The sequence below is a fragment of the Camelus ferus genome, chromosome X (genome assembly GCF_009834535.1).
Source record: "Camelus ferus isolate YT-003-E chromosome X, BCGSAC_Cfer_1.0, whole genome shotgun sequence".
In the NCBI taxonomy this organism is placed as follows: domain Eukaryota; kingdom Metazoa; phylum Chordata; class Mammalia; order Artiodactyla; family Camelidae; genus Camelus; species Camelus ferus.
This window is the reverse complement of record NC_045732.1, coordinates 77186336-77202938: the sequence shown is the minus strand read 5'-3', so window position 1 is coordinate 77202938 and position 16603 is coordinate 77186336. Positions and strand designations below refer to the sequence as shown.

At 53.7% G+C, this 16603-nt stretch overlaps 1 protein-coding gene across 2 annotated transcripts; it reads right to left on the bottom strand.

Annotated features, from left to right (window-relative positions):
- Nucleotides 1-3159: 3159 nt before the first annotated feature.
- On the bottom strand, nt 3160-15803 carry ZFP92 (ZFP92 zinc finger protein). 2 transcript variants are annotated; one of them, XM_032474962.1, is made up of 5 exons: nt 15345-15803; nt 11010-11060; nt 10716-10842; nt 9527-9631; nt 3160-9191 (listed from the first exon to the last, which is right to left on the bottom strand). In XM_032474962.1, exons 2-5 carry the CDS (start codon nt 11040-11042, stop codon nt 7939-7941), a joined length of 1518 nt encoding a protein of 505 aa, XP_032330853.1. In that variant the 5' UTR covers nt 11043-11060; nt 15345-15803; the 3' UTR covers nt 3160-7938. The 2 variants fall into 2 exon arrangements, with proteins under 2 accessions (XP_032330853.1, XP_032330854.1); XM_032474963.1 differs by lacking the exons at nt 11010-11060; nt 15345-15803 and adding an exon at nt 10159-10404.
- Between the last annotated feature and the right edge of the window lie 800 nt (nt 15804-16603).

The window sequence follows — 16603 nt, the reverse complement described above, 5'->3', positions numbered from 1 at the left end:
ACATTGAAAATCTGGAGATGAGGTCATCCTGGATGACCTGCATGGGCCCTAAATCCACTGACAGGTGTCCTTATAAGGGACAGACAAGGAGAGATACATACAGAGGAGGAGGCTCCTCACTCACTGCTGGGCCCAGAACCCAGCCCAGGGCCTGGCCCAGAGAACTCTCCCAGGGTGAGTCTGTTCACTGAACTGAAGAAGGCTTTTCTCACCTTTATTATAAGGAAGGAACTGAGGCACTCGGCATCTGACGGAGGAAAGTGCTGCTGGCACTACTCCCGGGCCCCAGTCCCCGGCTTGCAGGAGAGTCTGACCAGCTGAGACCCTGGACTGACTCGAAGGTTTGGTGGTTATTTTTTTTTAAGTCAAACTTTTTTTTTTAATTTCATAAAACAGGACTCAACAGTGTTTTTCTTTTGTAAAATACCTTTCAGAAAATTAAGTCTACTTTGATGTGATTTTATCTTCAGCTATGGCAAGTGTAAGGGATCATGCACCAGTGGGAAAGCCAGCTGAATTCCCTCTAGTTTGGGGGACACAGTTGGTGGAGCAGAAAGAGCTATGATGCTGGGGTCTCAGAATCTGGGCAAGAATCTGTCACTGTCCAGCAGTGAGACCTTGGACAGTTCCTTCCTGTCTCTCAGCCTCAGTTTCCTTGCTATAAACAGGGGTCAGGATGGTACCCATCTCAGTGGTGAGAGTGTGCACATGAAGGTGCAGAGCCTGGGCACCTGGGGAGGGGCCAGTTATACTGGATGAAGGCCTCCACCCCCTGCCAGTCCAGTGGAGTCCTCTTAACTAGTTACATCTTTCAAACAAGCTCACCTTCTGAGGTACTGTGAGTTAGGACTTCAACACGTCTTTTGGTGGGGGACACAATTCAATTGATAACACCGCACAATATCCATTCCAACATTTTCCCCTGGGGATAAGACTCCAATTTTTTCCAGGGCTTTAGTGGGCTCAGCCTCAGTTGACAAGTCATGACAATCCTGTGCCCTACTTTCTCAGCCTCTCTTCCAGCTATGAGTGCCCATGCAATCCACTACTGGTTGAGACCTATATAGAAGTCTCCTGGGCAAGTTTCTGGGCAAATTGTTGCTTTCTTCATAAAAGGGGAGAGACGCTGTTGTCCTTGGCCCTCCCGCCTCCTATTCCCGAATGCATATGTGATGGCTGGAACTTCAGCAGCCATCATCGTGATCATGAGGAAATGCTAAGCTAATTAGAGGGATGCTGTAAGAATCCTCAGGTGAGAAAATTAAACCTCTAATTATTTATCCACCACAGTCAGGTTTCCTATTACTTGTGGCCACTTTCCTGGTACACTATGTTTATTTGTTCCTCTGTGCCACTCCTGTAATCTGAGGTGATAACCAAGCTGTTTTCTCCTTAAGTGTTCAATCACTGCAGGGCTACTCTGCCTCTCAACTGTCCTTTCGTCTTCCCAGTTTTGTCCTTCTCTCCCCATCCCTTCTCTGCCCATCTGGCTTCCTCTCCCTCCTTTCACCTTGTCCCCACTTAATTAGCCAGACTAGGGAAGGAAAGTGTATTATGTATTAAGTGAGGAATACGTTCACTGGAAAAAGACCAAAAATTAATTGAAATCTGACTCGTTTTGGTTTGATTCTGTTTTTCTGTTAGAAGATTTTGCCAGAAAAAGTTTTAAAAAGTTTTAAAAAGTTTTTGGAATAGTGGTTAAGTTCTTATAGCCATGAACATGGGTGCTCTGCGTTGTATTGTGGTTTAGGCCATTACCAAATGTGGGCCGGGTAAACAAAGACGTCAAAGGAACAATCATATGCTCACTCCTGATCATGGATGCATCTCCCTCATCCTCACATCCCAACACATGGCCATATGTCCGATGTGTGTCTGTGGAAGGAAGGAGTGACTACCCAAGAATGCCAGGTTACCGAGGATGTTTCAACAAACAATAACCTTGAGATCAATAATTGCCTGTAGTGATAAATCTGACAAAACATGTGCCAGGTCTGGACACTGAATCCACAACCCATCACTGAGAGGAATTAGAGAAGGCCCCCCAAATGAAGAGCTATGTTCATGGACTGAAAGGCTCAATATTGTTCAGATGTCACTACTCCCCCCAAATGATTGATAGATTCAATGCGGTCCCAATCAAAAGTCCCAGCAGGCTTTTTTTTCCTCCATACAAACTGCCAAAGAATTCTAAAACTCATATGGAAACGTGACACACTTAGGATAGACAAAATGATTTTGAAAAAGAACCACACCAGAGAACTCAGGCTCCCCGATTTCAAGACTTATTACAAAGTCACAGAGATCAAGTGTGACATTGGCAGAAAGGCGGACAAGCCGACTGGGGGAGAAGCAGCAGGAGCCTAGAAGCAGACTCACGTGCGTGGCCGACTGACGGGCAGCAAAGGTGCCGAGGGAAAGATTGTCTTGTCAACAGACGATTCTGGGAAAGCTGGATATGACTATAGGAAAAAAATGAACTCGGAATTCGCCTCACATCAGACACAAAAATTAACTCCAGTGGTTCATGTCAGGTAAACGTAGAAGCTAAGACTATGCAACTTTTATGAGAAGACAGAAAGGGAAATCTTAGTGACTCGAGTTTTGCAAAGATTTCTTAACTCTGAGATGAAGAGTTCAAAGTATAAAATTTAAAAATCCATCAATTGGACTTCATCGAGATAAAACCACTTGTGCTTATCAAAAAACAGATGTAAAAATGGACAGGCAAGCCAGACTCTGGAAGTAAATATTCTCAAAACATGTATCTGACAAAGGACTTGTATCTAGAACTCTCATAACTAAACAATAAGACAACCCAGTTAAAAAGTGGAAGATGTATGAACGGCTGACAAGGACATGAAAAGGTGCTCAACATCATTCATCCTCAGGGAAGTGCAAATCACAGCCATGATGAGATCCTGCTTCACGCCCACCAGGATGGCTGGAATCAAAACTATGGACAAGAACATGTGTTGGGGAGGATGTGGAAAATTGGACCCCCCTCATACCCTGCTGGGGGGAATGTAAAATGGTGCAAATGCTTCAGAAAACAGGTTTTCAGGTCCTCAAATAGTTCAACATAGAGTACATGACCTGGCCATCCCACTCTTAGCCAGAGACCCAGGAAAAAGGAAGACATCTATCCACACAAAAACCTGCACACGAATGTTCATAGCAGCTTTATTTGTCACAGCCCCCAACTGGAAACAACCCAAATGTCCACAAACAGGTCTTCAACAGGTATTGTGGTCCATCCAGACGATGGAATAGTCCTCAGCAAGAGAAAATGAAGGCTCAATATGCACACGACAACTTGGGTGAACATCAAAAGCATGCCACTGAGTGCGCGGCCGGGGAAAGAGTGCGCACTGCAGGACTCCATTTACACAGAGTTCTAGGGAACACAGACTCACTTACAGTCAGCAGTGGCTGTTGGGGTGTGGGGGAGGAGGGGGCAGGGAGGAGGGATCGCTGGCGGGACAAGGTAACTTCCGGGGGCGATGGATGTATGTTCACCATGTCCATTGCTGTGATGGTTTTAGAGGTGGATGCCCGTCAAAACTCATCCAATTGTACACTTTAAGTATGTGCAGTTTCTTGTGTGGAAATTATACCTTTATAAGGCTGTCAAGGAAGATGAAGAATCAGCAGTCTTCAAAAAGACTGAAGTCACAGACACACTGGTGGTAGCATAAGAGGAAACCAGATGGTTTAGGTAAGTACCAGGGTGAGTGGGAGTTCCCAAGAACGTCAGTTAAGGCTGCTCGTGTCAAAGTATCCTGGGTGGCGGACTGCTGTCACCCATTCCCACAGGTCAACACCTACAAGCATCAGAACGCTCTAGATGGCTACGGTGTGGAAACTTGGTGGCCATCTATGTGTAAATTCACACACTCCAACAGTTGTCATTTGCATCGACTTCTCTTCCTTGATCTTACAATATTTCTGTATTTTAAAAAATGCTCCTCTTCAGGAACCAGCTAGAGACCAAACGTCTTTGTCTGGCATCCCTGGCTCTCTGAACCCTGGTTCTAATGACTTTTTACCCCACGACTTCCCTACAGACAGTCCTCTGTCGTTCTCGGATTCCTCAATGCACCACATGCCCCCTGTTCTTCCTTCCACCCCCCAGGAGCCCCTTGACCTCTACTTCCTGTCTTGAGAGTTCACCCAGTCCTTACTCCTTCCCTGGCCTTGAGGCACTGCTTGTCACACTTTGCTACCTAACAAGGTGTAGACTTAGCATCTCTAACTGAAAGCTGGCCATGTAGTCCACCCACTTCCCCGCTGAGGAAGGGAGTGAAGGGTCCTGGCCCTTCCTGAATGGTTCACGAAGAGTTGCCTCTGTCTGGGGCATCCTTAGAAGCTAAGGATGTTCAGGGACGATGGTAACAGAATCCTCCAAGAGCCCCCTTCACAGGCCTGCTTTTTCCTTCCCTGGAAAGCACAGCCCTTACGTATTTCTTTGTTTAAGGCACGTGGCAGCTTCACAAAACAAAGCAAGTCTTGCAGGCATCTAAGCAAAGGTTCTAAGACGCCATCCAGACTGTGGTTTTCAGAGGTCCGATGTGGCACTCTGCCTCCCAGGTCTCGGAGTCATGGTGTCCCAGCAGCCTTGGGTGGCTCGATCCCTGTGCAGCTCGACTCCCAAGTTCCCACCTCACCTTCGCAGGGGCCACAGGGCACCCAGACATACCCTCTTGGCGTGCCCCCACCATCTGGGTGTGCAACCTTCCCTGACACTTTCCACCCAACTGCTGGCTGGTTACTTCAAACCATCAGGAGAGGCCGTCTCCGCCAGAAGGCTCATTCCAAGGTCAACACTCAGACCTTCCTTATTTGTTTGCATGCAAAGTAGATGAATTGGGTCAGGACAGTTTACTCATTACATGGAGATACTGTCATGGCATGTAAACAGCTTTAGAAAAGTGGCCAAAGTTTCAAACGGCAAATAAGGTGCTACATACGGGCTGATCCAGTCTCTTGCAGGATCGTCTCTGGGGCAGGAGGCCAGTCCAGCGGTGTGAAGGGGCTGACATCCAGGGAAGTTGCTGGGGGGAATGGAGCCTGGAAAGCAGGCAGGATGTCCCCCAGTAGTTTCAGCTTTTACACTCCAGCAGTCCATCAGAAAAGCCAGTGGTGGAGCCCGATTTCAAGGCACTGGGGAAGGAACTACACAAGCATTCTTCCGGACACTCTCTTGACTTGTATTTCATGCCATACCCATTCAGTTCCTGTTGCACACATGATCTAGAAGAAAATGACACTCAAAATTGCTTTAGAGCGAAAATCTAACAAAGAAGAGTGAAATTAGACCAAGAATCGACAAACAAAAGATACATTACTATTAGAAAAGTCACTTATCTAGGTGAGCACTGGGGGATTCCGGATCTTTTCAGGACACCCCAAAACCAGAGCACAAGTGCCAGACATCTCTCCGGCAAATGCCCTTTCTTCTGAAAACACCTGGACATTACTCCTCCCCTCCCCCATCTGGTCATCTTTGGGTGTGTGTCCCAAGGTGAAAAAAAGGAGCTCACGGTAAAGAATCAAGTTAGCTTATCCAGTAGAACCAATGGGATGACGTTATATTGGGAAGATACCACTCTTTATTAAAAGTTGGTTACTGACTAGCCTGCAGGAGCGAAGTCTTTCACTTACTAGAGCAATGGAAACAGACATCGGAGTCCACAGATCTGCGCTCTTCCCAGGTCCCATTGTGCACCAACTGCTGCCCAAACCCCCTGCAGGCCACGGCTGAGCAAAAATGAGACTGCAGCCCAAGTGCATGGCTCTGGCCACTGTCCCCTGCCCTGCGTGGGGCTGTCTCCTGCTGCCTTAGCAAAGAGTGTCTGTGCTTCAGTAAGCATGTGCTTCCCAGGGACCTCGCCATGGATCCCAAAGGCACTGTTCCTACTACTTCTCCTTCTACTGGAAAACGCAAAGTTGCAGATATTCAGGTAAGGCTGGAGCTGACTATGGCCTAGACCTGAGTGCAATGCGCTCGGGGGCAGTAGTGACTTCCCAAGTATTCATTAAGCACAGAGGACTGGGCTCAAAGACGCACGGGTCACACAGAGCAGAAGGAAGCTATAAAATAAGAGCGAGTTGCAACAACTCTAGAATTTCCCATGAGTCACAGGTGCGTAAAATCATTTCTCTCCCCCCACCTCTATATATAACTTCTATAACTATATCTAATCTCTATCTCTCTTTTGGAGTTATCCAAGCAGCTCGAGCTCCAAGCAGCAGGCGCAGAAGGAACCCTGTATTTCAGAGTCTTCCACCCTCTCTAGATGGTCTCTGACCCACCCTGTCTGTGCCCAGCAGGAGGCCTGCAGCACACCTGCCACCTGCCTGCCCGGGGGCTGTCCGGAAGACAGAGCCAGAGTCCTAGGCAGTGAGGAGGGCTCGAAGGAGCTGGAGAGCCAACCAGGACGCTGGACTGAGAACAGCAAGGGGCAAAACCCTTGGTCCCAGCTCTGGGGACGGCGTGGGTGGAGCAGGACGGAGCTTGCCAGACGTTGCCAGCCCGCACGCCCCACCCCCAGCATCAGCTGTCTGCTGGCGAGTCTCCCTTTGCTTACAGTGAAGTTTGTAAGGGCCCACGCTGTCTACCTGGGGCTCGGGGGTGGGGGGAGGCGTGAGAAGAGGGGCTGGCCTGCAGCCCGCTGCAGGGTGTTGGACCTGGAAAGGCCTCCCTTCTCCTGCCTGAGGCCTTCTCGGAGGGTTGGGGGACTCTCATTTCAGGAGTGGTTCCCTGACACTCTCATATGGCAAACATCTCTATCTTCAACTTGTATTATCCCTGCATGCAAAAACATTCGAAGCGACAGAACCTCTGATGGGTTCAGAAATGTCACATGACAGACAGAGCTGAGGCACAAAAACCACTGCGCCTCCGCTCTGGGCAAATTTCTAATGGGTCCTGCTTCCCTCCTGAAGGCACCAGCCACAAGGGGCGGCTGCCAGAGGGGGAGCAGCTAAGTTTGAAGCTGGAGGCACTGAGGGTGGTGGGGACAGGCAGAGAGGGGCGTGGCCTCTGCAGACAGGGTCTGAAGGCAGCAGAGAGCCCCCAGCCCGGTGGGCATGGAGGGGACCAAAGGCAGCGGGGCAGCTGGAGGCAGGTGTTGCCAGGCTTCCACGTCTGGCCTGGAGCCCACTCCTGTGCGGGTCCAGAGCCAACGGGTTCCTCTTGGGAAGGAGAAGGCAAGAGTCCCCAGGCCTCATTCTCTCCTCAGGGCCCAGGCTAACCATCCCCTAGAACTTCCTAGAGCTCTGAGAAGATGGGGCCCAGGTGCTGCTCCTCCAAGAAGCAGCTGGGGACGCCCAAGGAAGGTGGAGGCTTTCAGGCACAAGGATGAATGGCCTGGAAAACGAATGGACCACTGCTGCACGCAATAGTAGGGGGTCACGTGCCCTCCTTCCAGGGAGACACCACTCCCTGCGGGCTGACAAGACCAGTGCAAGCAAGCAGTCCACGAGTGAGCACAGCTGCCCGAGTCCTTCTCCAGATCATTTCTTGATGAATTTTAGGTGATGTCACAGTCAAGTCACAGTCGAATTGTAGAGCCCTCAATTCTGAAGTCCCTCTGGTCTCTTCCATCTATAGGCTCTTAAAGAATTAAAGTGCTTTCAGTGTCTTCTACCTGGAAACACTCACAAATCTTGGGGTGAAGCGAACAACCCCACGAGAGGAGATGGACCACTCTTCCCCAAGTCAAGGCGCGCTCCCAGACTGGGCTCCCTCCCACCCCCAGCGGGCGGTCCCCACGCGCGTGGGGCAAGAGCACTTTCAGCAGCTCCCACGTGGAATACACGCGCAAGCGCGCGCACCAGGACCAGTCCCTGTGCCTCAATTGCATCACCAACTAGCCAATGGAAGGGGGCGGGAGGCCCCTCGGTTTGAACCTGGCCCTCCCGCGGAGCAGCCCATCAGTCTGCACTGGGGACAGCCGCGCCCTCGGAGTCTGACCAGTGTTTCTCGTCCTCGGGGCGGGGCTCTGCAGCGGGTCTTCCGAGGCCCAAGGAGGCCGGCGCCTTTTCCAAGCCGCTCCCCTCCGAGAGCTTTCTTCCACTGCGAGTTTTCGGCAACTTCCCCTTGAAGGCCTTGCTGCAGTCGCTGCCCGCGCGCGGCCCCTGGCCGCTGTGGGTGCTCCGATGCTCCTGGAGGACCGAGCTGTTGCGGAACATCTTCCCGCACTCTAGACATTCGTAGGGCCTCTCCTCACTGTGCACAGCCTGGTGCTTGAAGAGGTTGGATCGCCTGCTGAAGGTCTTCCCGCACTCACTGCACTCGTAGGGCTTCTCCCCGCTGTGCACCCGCCGGTGCTGGCTGAGGCCCGAGCGCCCCCGGAAGGTCTTCCCGCACTCCTTGCACTCAAACGGCTTCTCCCCGCTGTGGATGCGCTGGTGGTGAATGAGCTGGGAGATGCCCTTGAAGGCTTTTGGACACTGGCTGCACGTGTAGGGCTTCTCGCCACTGTGGGTGCGCTGGTGCTCGATAAGGTTGGAGCTCCTGCTGAAGGCCTTCCCGCACTCGCTGCACGCGTAGGGCCGCTCGCCACTGTGGATGCGCTGGTGCTCCAGGAGCGCGAAGCTACGCCGGAAGAGTTTCCCGCACTCGCCACACTCGTAGGGCTTCTCGCCGCTGTGGATGATTTGGTGCTTGATGAGGTTGGAGCTGCGCGTGAAGGTCTTCCCGCACTCGCCGCACGCGTAGGGCTTCTCGCCGCTGTGGATGCGCTGATGCTCCAGGAGCGCGAAGCTGCGCCGGAAGAGTTTCCCACACTCGCCACACTCGTAGGGCTTCTCACCGCTGTGGATGATCCGGTGCTTGATGAGGTTGGAGCTCCGGCTGAAGGATTTCCCGCACTGCTGACACAGGAACCGCTTGTCGGCGCCTTTGGAGCCCTGCTGCCTTAGAACGGAATCCTGCCTGCCACCATGGCTGCTTCTTGGTGTCTCTCTTCCGTCACCCCAGGAGCTGCCTTGGCCTTTCTCCCGGGGATGGTCACCCCTGCCAGAACCTGTCTCTGAACCACAAGCGTGTTTCCGTCTGTGATCAAGTGTCTCCTCTGACGGCCCAGCTACCTGGCCCTTGTTGCCACCCTGGAGACGGGCCCCTGCGAGTTCTTTTGGACAATCTTTCTGCTTTGACATCGACGTCTTGTTCTTTATCCTGTCACCTGTAAAGACAGGGAGCACCAACCAGTGTCACTGCCTGCCCCCCAACCCCAGCTCTCTCATTCCAAGGATGGAAAGAGATGCATCAGGAGTTGAGTATCATCGTCAGCAGACAGGAGGGCAGGAGGGGAAGAGGTGGGAATGTGCTGGAAATAGCAGAGCTGGTGTGAGATAGCAGCACATGCTCCCTTCACCTGGTACCTCGACACAGGACCCCCTGGGAGATTTCAATCTACCATGAGAGAGAATGTCCCACCCAAATTGGCCATGCCACCCTCCACTGGCCGCTGCTCTTTGCAAATGACTCAGGCAAGCCGGCAGAGCGCCCCTCACTCACCTGTCTGCATCCCTGTGACGGCCCCCATCCTGTGGACGTCTGCTACCCAGGGCCCCTCCCCTCGCTCTAGCTGGGAGACCAGGTGAGGCTTGGAGGATGAAAACCCTGTCCAAGGAAATGAAGCAGATGAGTCACTCCTGAACTCAGCCCAGCCTTAGTCTCTTCAGGAACAGAGAATGAAGAACTCTCTAGAGAGTGCCACTGGGAAAGTCCAGAAGGGCAGAGTCCCTCTAAGGAAGCAAGGGGCTCTGAGTGTACAGGGGCCAGGTGTGCGTGGCAAGTATTAAGTATGTGGTGGTTTGGCCCAAGAGGATAAAGGATGTTATTATTTGGCCTGAAGGAAGGGCGGCAGGCTGGTGGGAAGAGGGGGATCTGTGGGGAAACCCTAAAGGACAGAGGAAGGGCTGGAGCAGGTGCCCACAGGGTACAAGGCCCCAGGGAGCATCAGAAGCCACAGAGCTGAAGGGCTGCCTATGCCCTGAAAGCCACAACACGTGTCTCACCATCCAACAGAACAGGTGTCTCTGTTCCTTACACCAAACTCCGTGGAGGTTTCTAGACCTCCCCTGGGAACCCCAGATCTACCTGGTGAGGGTCAGAAAGAACCTAGAGGAAGGAGCCCACGCATTTACCTAAAACACTAGATGACTAGATGACTGCAGGTGAGATCTGCAGAGTCGAAAAGAAGAATTGGAGAGAATGGGTCCCCTCCAAGCCCGAAGGTGGCAGGGTGCAGTGGGGCAGCCGACTCCAGCTCATTCCCACTTCTGCAGACGGGGAAACCAAGTCCTGGGCCTCTGTGCTCTGGGCCCTTTGTGACTTGATGCAAGGGAAAATGCTGCTGGACTCTATACCGTGAGATGAATGGAACAGGCAGCCTTGGCAAAAATGAATTAAGTATAAATGAGTGCATATAAATATTCGAGGATAACTTGCATCTATCTTTCGAGTGGAAGAGGTTTAGTTTACCCGTGATTTTATATGCAAAATAAGTGTGACGGGGGCCTACACATTTTCCTAACACACCCACAGGCCCAGACCATGTAGCTCAAAACTGTGCTACTGAGGTGAAGGCAGGGCTACAACGGATTACGGGTCCCACGGACTCACAGTAACCAATGAGCAAAGAGACTCGGAAATAAACTGAGCTCAGAGACAGAGTGGGGGACTGGGTGTGGGGGGTCCTTACCCAGTGACACCAAGTGGCGGTAGTTCTCTAGCATCACCCGCTTGTAGAGCACCCTCTGTCGGAAATCCAGGAGCTTCCATTCTGTCTTGGTGAAGTACACGGACACGTCTTCAAAAGATACTGGCACCTAAAATGAGCCATTCCTGTGGCGTTCACCCCTGCGGGCCCCAGGGTGAGCTGGCGGCACTGACACGTGGATCAGGGGGTGCCCAGAGAGCTCGGCTGGGGCCAGAGGAGGTGGTAGGCGGGTCGGCTGCTGGGAGGGCATGCCCGCCATCAGGAAGCCCCACTCACCTTGGGTCTGGCCTTCAGGAGCACGGCTGCCATCACAGGGCCACGGAGACGCTAAGGGGGTGGGAAGAGCCAGGGGTGAGCTGAGTCTACCCGCTAAGTGTGACATCATCCAGATAAGGTCCCATTCCCAGATGTTGGGGGACAGGACTTTAGCTTATCTTTTGAGGGGGGGACACAATGCAGCCCATAACACTCTGCCTAGCTGAGCTTCTGTCCCCTCTCCTTGCCATGCAGGGCCCACTGGACAAATATACACCCTCTCCCCGTGCTAGGCCCGCCGAGCCAGGCTCTCGAGAGGCTGTTTCTCATTTCCTTCTGCTCTCTCAGGCAGGAAGAGCACGTCACTGACAAAGTGGACAGAATCAGATTTCTCTGCATCCGTTCTTGATGCCAGAAGACAGGGCTGCAAAAAGAGAACTTGCTCCAAGGATGTTATCTCCGCCCACTGGAGACCACGACATGGGAGTGGGGGTGCTTCTGACACGTGGGCACCACAGCAGGAGAGGGGGTGAAGGGGTGAGGTCCCGGAGCAATTTACATATCCAGAAATTCCCTTGTCACCATGATGAGCTGTCACTTAACAGCTCCATTCAACACATGGGCAGCAGTGGCTCTGCTGTTGCCCCTCCACTCCCCTGCCAGTGCCTTAGCAGAATAAATAGACAAATGCATGTCTGGTGAAGAAGTTTATACTCATCAGAGAGAAAGAGTCCCTTAAGGCCAAATGGATGCTAAAGCCATTAGGTGAAAGGCCGAGGGAGAAAGACCATCCACGTGATGTCAAAACACCTTCTTGGCTTACTGCCGGCCACGAGAGGAAGCGGGCCTGATGGTGAGGCAGACGTGGGGTGTCCCCACTGTGATGATGCCCAGGGGGGCTCTTGCCAGAGCCTGACCTGTCTCTACTACAGCCTTGGGACCCAACTTCCAGTTTATAGAGGACTTGGGGGACAGAGGGACCAGTTAAAGACACGACAAGGAAGCAACCAGCCTTATCCTGAAGGTGGGCTGTTCCCTGGTCTCCTCTGTAAATCAGTGTCACGGGGAAAAGAGGAGGCTGAGGAGGGAGACTGTTCCAGATAAAAAGAAATTTAAGGGGCCAACAGCCAAGTGGAAGGGGAATCCTCAGTGAGATGCTGGTGTGAACAAAAGAGGGGTCAAAGGCATTGGGGAGTGCTAGAAGGGTGGCAGCAGGGCCACTGCTGCCCATGTGTGGAACGGGTAGTGGCGCCGGGTCAGGGAAGAAGTGTCCTTCTCAAGAGACACGCGTTGAACTCTTTGCAGAGAAAATGGTGCCTGAAGTTACTTTAAAATATTTCAACAAAACAAAAGAAAGCGAGAAGGAGAGAGAGGGAGAGAGAGAGAAACAAGCAAATAAGGCAAACGGGAACAGGAGGCCACTGCGAACCCGGGCGGGAGGGCCCCTGGGCGTGGCTGGACTATTCTCTGCACCTGTCTGTCTGCTTGACAGTGTTCAGAGTGAGAAGGGTTTAAAATAGTCTGGTGGTTCCTTAGTCAGGAAACATAGTTATTCTATGACCCAGCAGTTTCACTCCTGGGTATATGCACTGAAAACAGGTGTTCTGGCAAAAACGTGTCCACCCGTGTTAATCAACTGCAGCACAATTCACAGTTGCCAAAAGGTGGAAACAACCTACATGTCCATCAACTGAAGAATGGATAACAAGCCACAGTCTAGACACATGACAGAATATCATTTGGCCACAAAGAGGAATGAAATACTGGTCTACGCTACCATGTGGATGAACCTGGGGACCGGATGCTAAGGGAAAAAAGCCAGGTACAGACATGAAAGGCCACATACTGTATGATTCTATTTACATGATGTAATATAATATTTCACAAGAGCTTTCTTGACCTGGTTTTGAAGTTATGATTAAAAACTCTTCTTTTTGGCCCTTCTAAGGCAGTTTGCTAAGCCCCCACCCCACCCATCTCCCTTATGAGGGCCCCTCCCTCTGGGGCCATTACCCCCATTCCCCTCTTATCGGGGTCTCCCAGTCCAGGTCCAGGTTCCAGACAACTAGGGACAGCCCCAGAGATTCAGAGAGCAGATTGGTGGGTGCCAGGGGCTGGAGTTGGGTCGAGTTGGGGCTTCATGAGGATGGGGTTTCTTTTCTGGGTGATAAAAATGTTTTGGAAATAGATCGTGGTGATGGTCGCACAACTTTGCAAATATACTTAATATTGCTGCCAAGTCATCGTTCTGATGTCCACAGGGCACCTAGGTTTCACTGGGACACACCGTCAGTCACTGGGAGACCTGCACAAGTTAAAGGTATGGGGAGCGCCGAGAATACTGTTAATAGCAAGGGTTTTCAGACAAACAGCAAATTGTTTGGAAACACATCACAAGCTTATTTTTTTCCTATCATGACTGTACTGCCAGGTCACCATCCATTTTGGACAACACAGAAAAGTTGAAAGGAAAAGGCGTTCTGTCTAATCCCCCACACCAAGACATGCTGGGGAGCAAGCCCTCAAGAGAGAAGACACTGTTGAGCGGTGACCGCCTGAGAGAAACATCACGGACAGTTTTCACCCGCAGACAGAGACCAACGTTGAAGTTCAAACCATAAGGCCCATTGGAGGCACCAGCCACGTGAATGGTCACACACAGCAGTGTCCATCCTTCAGACCTACTGCCCGACGTCAGCATAATTTCAAATCCTGGAATGACACATGACAAGCCCTCCCAAACCCTAATGCCAGGCAGCCCCCAGGTGGAAACAGGGCGACACTCCCGAGCAAGAATGCAAGGAAGACTATGGAAGGAGCCTGCAGAACTGGAGAGTGGCTTCTCCTAAGACCCCTTTGACCTCGGTGGGCCTCCAGAGCAGAGGAGAGGTTGCGGGATGATTCCAGGCCCCGAAGCTCAGGTTTCCCTGAAACAGGACACTGGGCACACAGGGCAGACAAGAGTCCATCAGATTGCCACACTTGGGGCAAGAACCTGGGGAGCCTCCTTCACCCTGGGGAACCGGGTGCCTACCCCTGGGCTGTTCCACCCCAGGGAAGGGAGCAGACTCCCATCCCGCTCGCTGAGCCTGGCCGAGGTGCGGCTGCGTCTGTGGGGAGGCCCCAGGGGGAGGTGGGGAGCAGCCTGGGGAGAGCAGTGTGGCCCCCACAAAGGGAGAAGCCTCCAGTGGGCTTCAGTGCTGATGTCTTCGGAAGACCACGAGATGGGGCTATTTCCCCAGAAAAAGAAAACAGAAAACAAACAAATAAACAACAGGGAAGGCATTTAGCCAGCCCACTCACGCTGGATCAGGAACTGGGGCTCTCTCGCCCACCAAGAGGGACACGCAGGACCACCAGGGTCGGGCTTCTCCCTTCCTGGTGGAACTTCCTCTGGGGTTTGGCAACTCAAATCCCCAGCTGCCTCCTCTCAGCTGCCACAGGCTTCCCTGTGTCACCTGTCACCTTCTGGAAAGGCCCAAGGACCCAGTGCCCAGGGAGTCCAGCCTCAGCTCAGAGCCGAGGTCTGCTCTGGGCGCTGTCACAGGTCATCCCAGGGCCCTCCGTGCTGTCTGGCCCAGCAAAACCCTCCAAGGAGCCACCCTGCCACTGGCGTCTCCAGGCCCTGCTCTGGGGCGGGAATGGAGGCTAACCTGGAGAGAAAGAGGCCACCTCCTAACGGGGTTCTCCCCCGCTCACAGCCCTTCCTGGGGTGCCCATCTCACCTCCTCCCTCTCCTCCGGCCACACTGGCCTTGGTGCTGGCCATTCCCTCTGCCAGGAAGGCTCTCTCACCTCCTTCAAGTTTTTGAGAAATGTCGCCTTCTAACCTCAGTTCTTAAACCTGCAGTCCAACCCCTCCACTCCCTTCTGCTCTGTTTTCCCCATGGCATTTACCACTGTTTACCATACAGGATAATTCTTAATTGAAAGCGCTTACTGTTTATTACCTGTGCTCTACCACTAGAATTGGACGCGGGAGCGGGGTTTGGCTGTTTTGTTCCCTAATAAATCTCCGATGCCCGTGGCGGCCTGGCCCACAGAGGTGCTTGGCAGCTATCTGTTGAATCGGAGGGCTGTCAGAACTGGCCCTGCGTGGCCATCCCGCACACTTTTCCGCTCAGCCCAGCTCACTCCCTCTCTTGCTCCTGGGGTCTTTCCATCTAACCCTTTTGGTGCCTTCTGGCGTGCTCGTCCCGCCAGCACCCCCGCACCCCCAAGGGGCCCAAATCCCCACCCCTGACAGCCGCAGGGTCTCGTACTGGGACCCTCAGGGCCCACGCCCGCGGACGCTTCGCCAGGTGCCCCTGGGCAGGAGTGCCGTGACCTCATGCAGAACCGCAAAACCCAAACTTACCAAGTGGCTGGGCGACGGGATGCTCTCTCGCCAGCCCCAGAGTCTGCAGCGAACCTCACTCGGAGGAGAGAAACTGGGAAATATGGGCTGCCTTTCCCCGGCGCCCAGGGAGGGGCAGCCCCGAGGGCCGGTTGGCAGCTCTCGTGCTCGCCACCTCCCAGGGCGTCCAGGCTGTTGCCGCCGCAGCTCCCTCACCCTCTCGCCACCTGCGGAGATGGGGCTCGCGGGCCTCGGGGCTGTCCTTCCCTCCTCCCCAACCCACCCCCCTGGCAGGCCCGCGGTCAAGGCCGCCGCCTCCGAGAAGCCTTCCAGGGCAGCGCCCCCGGAAGGCGGTGGGGCTCCCGGCTGGGTCTCGATCTCGTCCCCGGGCGCCGCTCCGGAGACGCGTTCTGCGCGGCCGTCTGTCTGTCCAGCGCCGACGAGCCGGGCCGGGGCGAGGGCGGGGCTGGGGCGGCGGTGGCGTGGGAACGGGGCGCGGGGAGGGGGGGGGCACGGAGCATGCGCAGCGCGGCGGTACGGAGGCCCTGCCCGGTGCCCGCCCCGGCGCGCCCAACGGGGTTTCTGGCCTAGCTCCCTGCGTACCCCGAGGCACTTCCGCTCTCCATCTGGGCTGCCTCGAGGGCTGGGGTCGCAGGAGCCAGTTCACCGCAGTGCCCCAAGGGGACAGGAAAGGGACAACGTTGGCAGAGCACTTCCACTGAGGCTTTACTTTACGTCCATCCATTCATCCGACCATCCATCTGGGACCCACCGGATCCCTACGGGGCAGCCAGCACCCAGCCAATCCCCCCCCCCCCCCCCCGTAAGGGACCAACCAGCTTGAGCCAGGAGGGCAAAGATGAGAAAGTAGGGAGCAGTGAAGGGGGATTTGGAGGAAGGCCGTGTGCAGACAGATGGAGAAAGAGAAGAGATACCCGGTGCATTGGGACCCCGCCCCATGTGACCATCAAACTGGTCTTTAAGGTGGGCATTGGGGTCTCCATTTTCCCACAGGTCACCGTCCACATGGCAGGACTGGGGTTGAAATACAGGGCCTACTCTGCACAAATGCACCACTGACAATGATGAGTTCCTCCCAAAGTTAAGTTAAAAAGGCCGTGGAGGAAAAGCAACAAGGAAAAAACCCGCGGGACCGCCTGTCCCACCCCTCCCGGTCCCTGCTGTGCTTGAGGTGGGCACCTCCTCTGCCCCTGAGCTGTACCTTTCCTGACACAACCAGATCTCTGGCATCTTCTCTTCAAACGGCTCCAGGCCCCGGC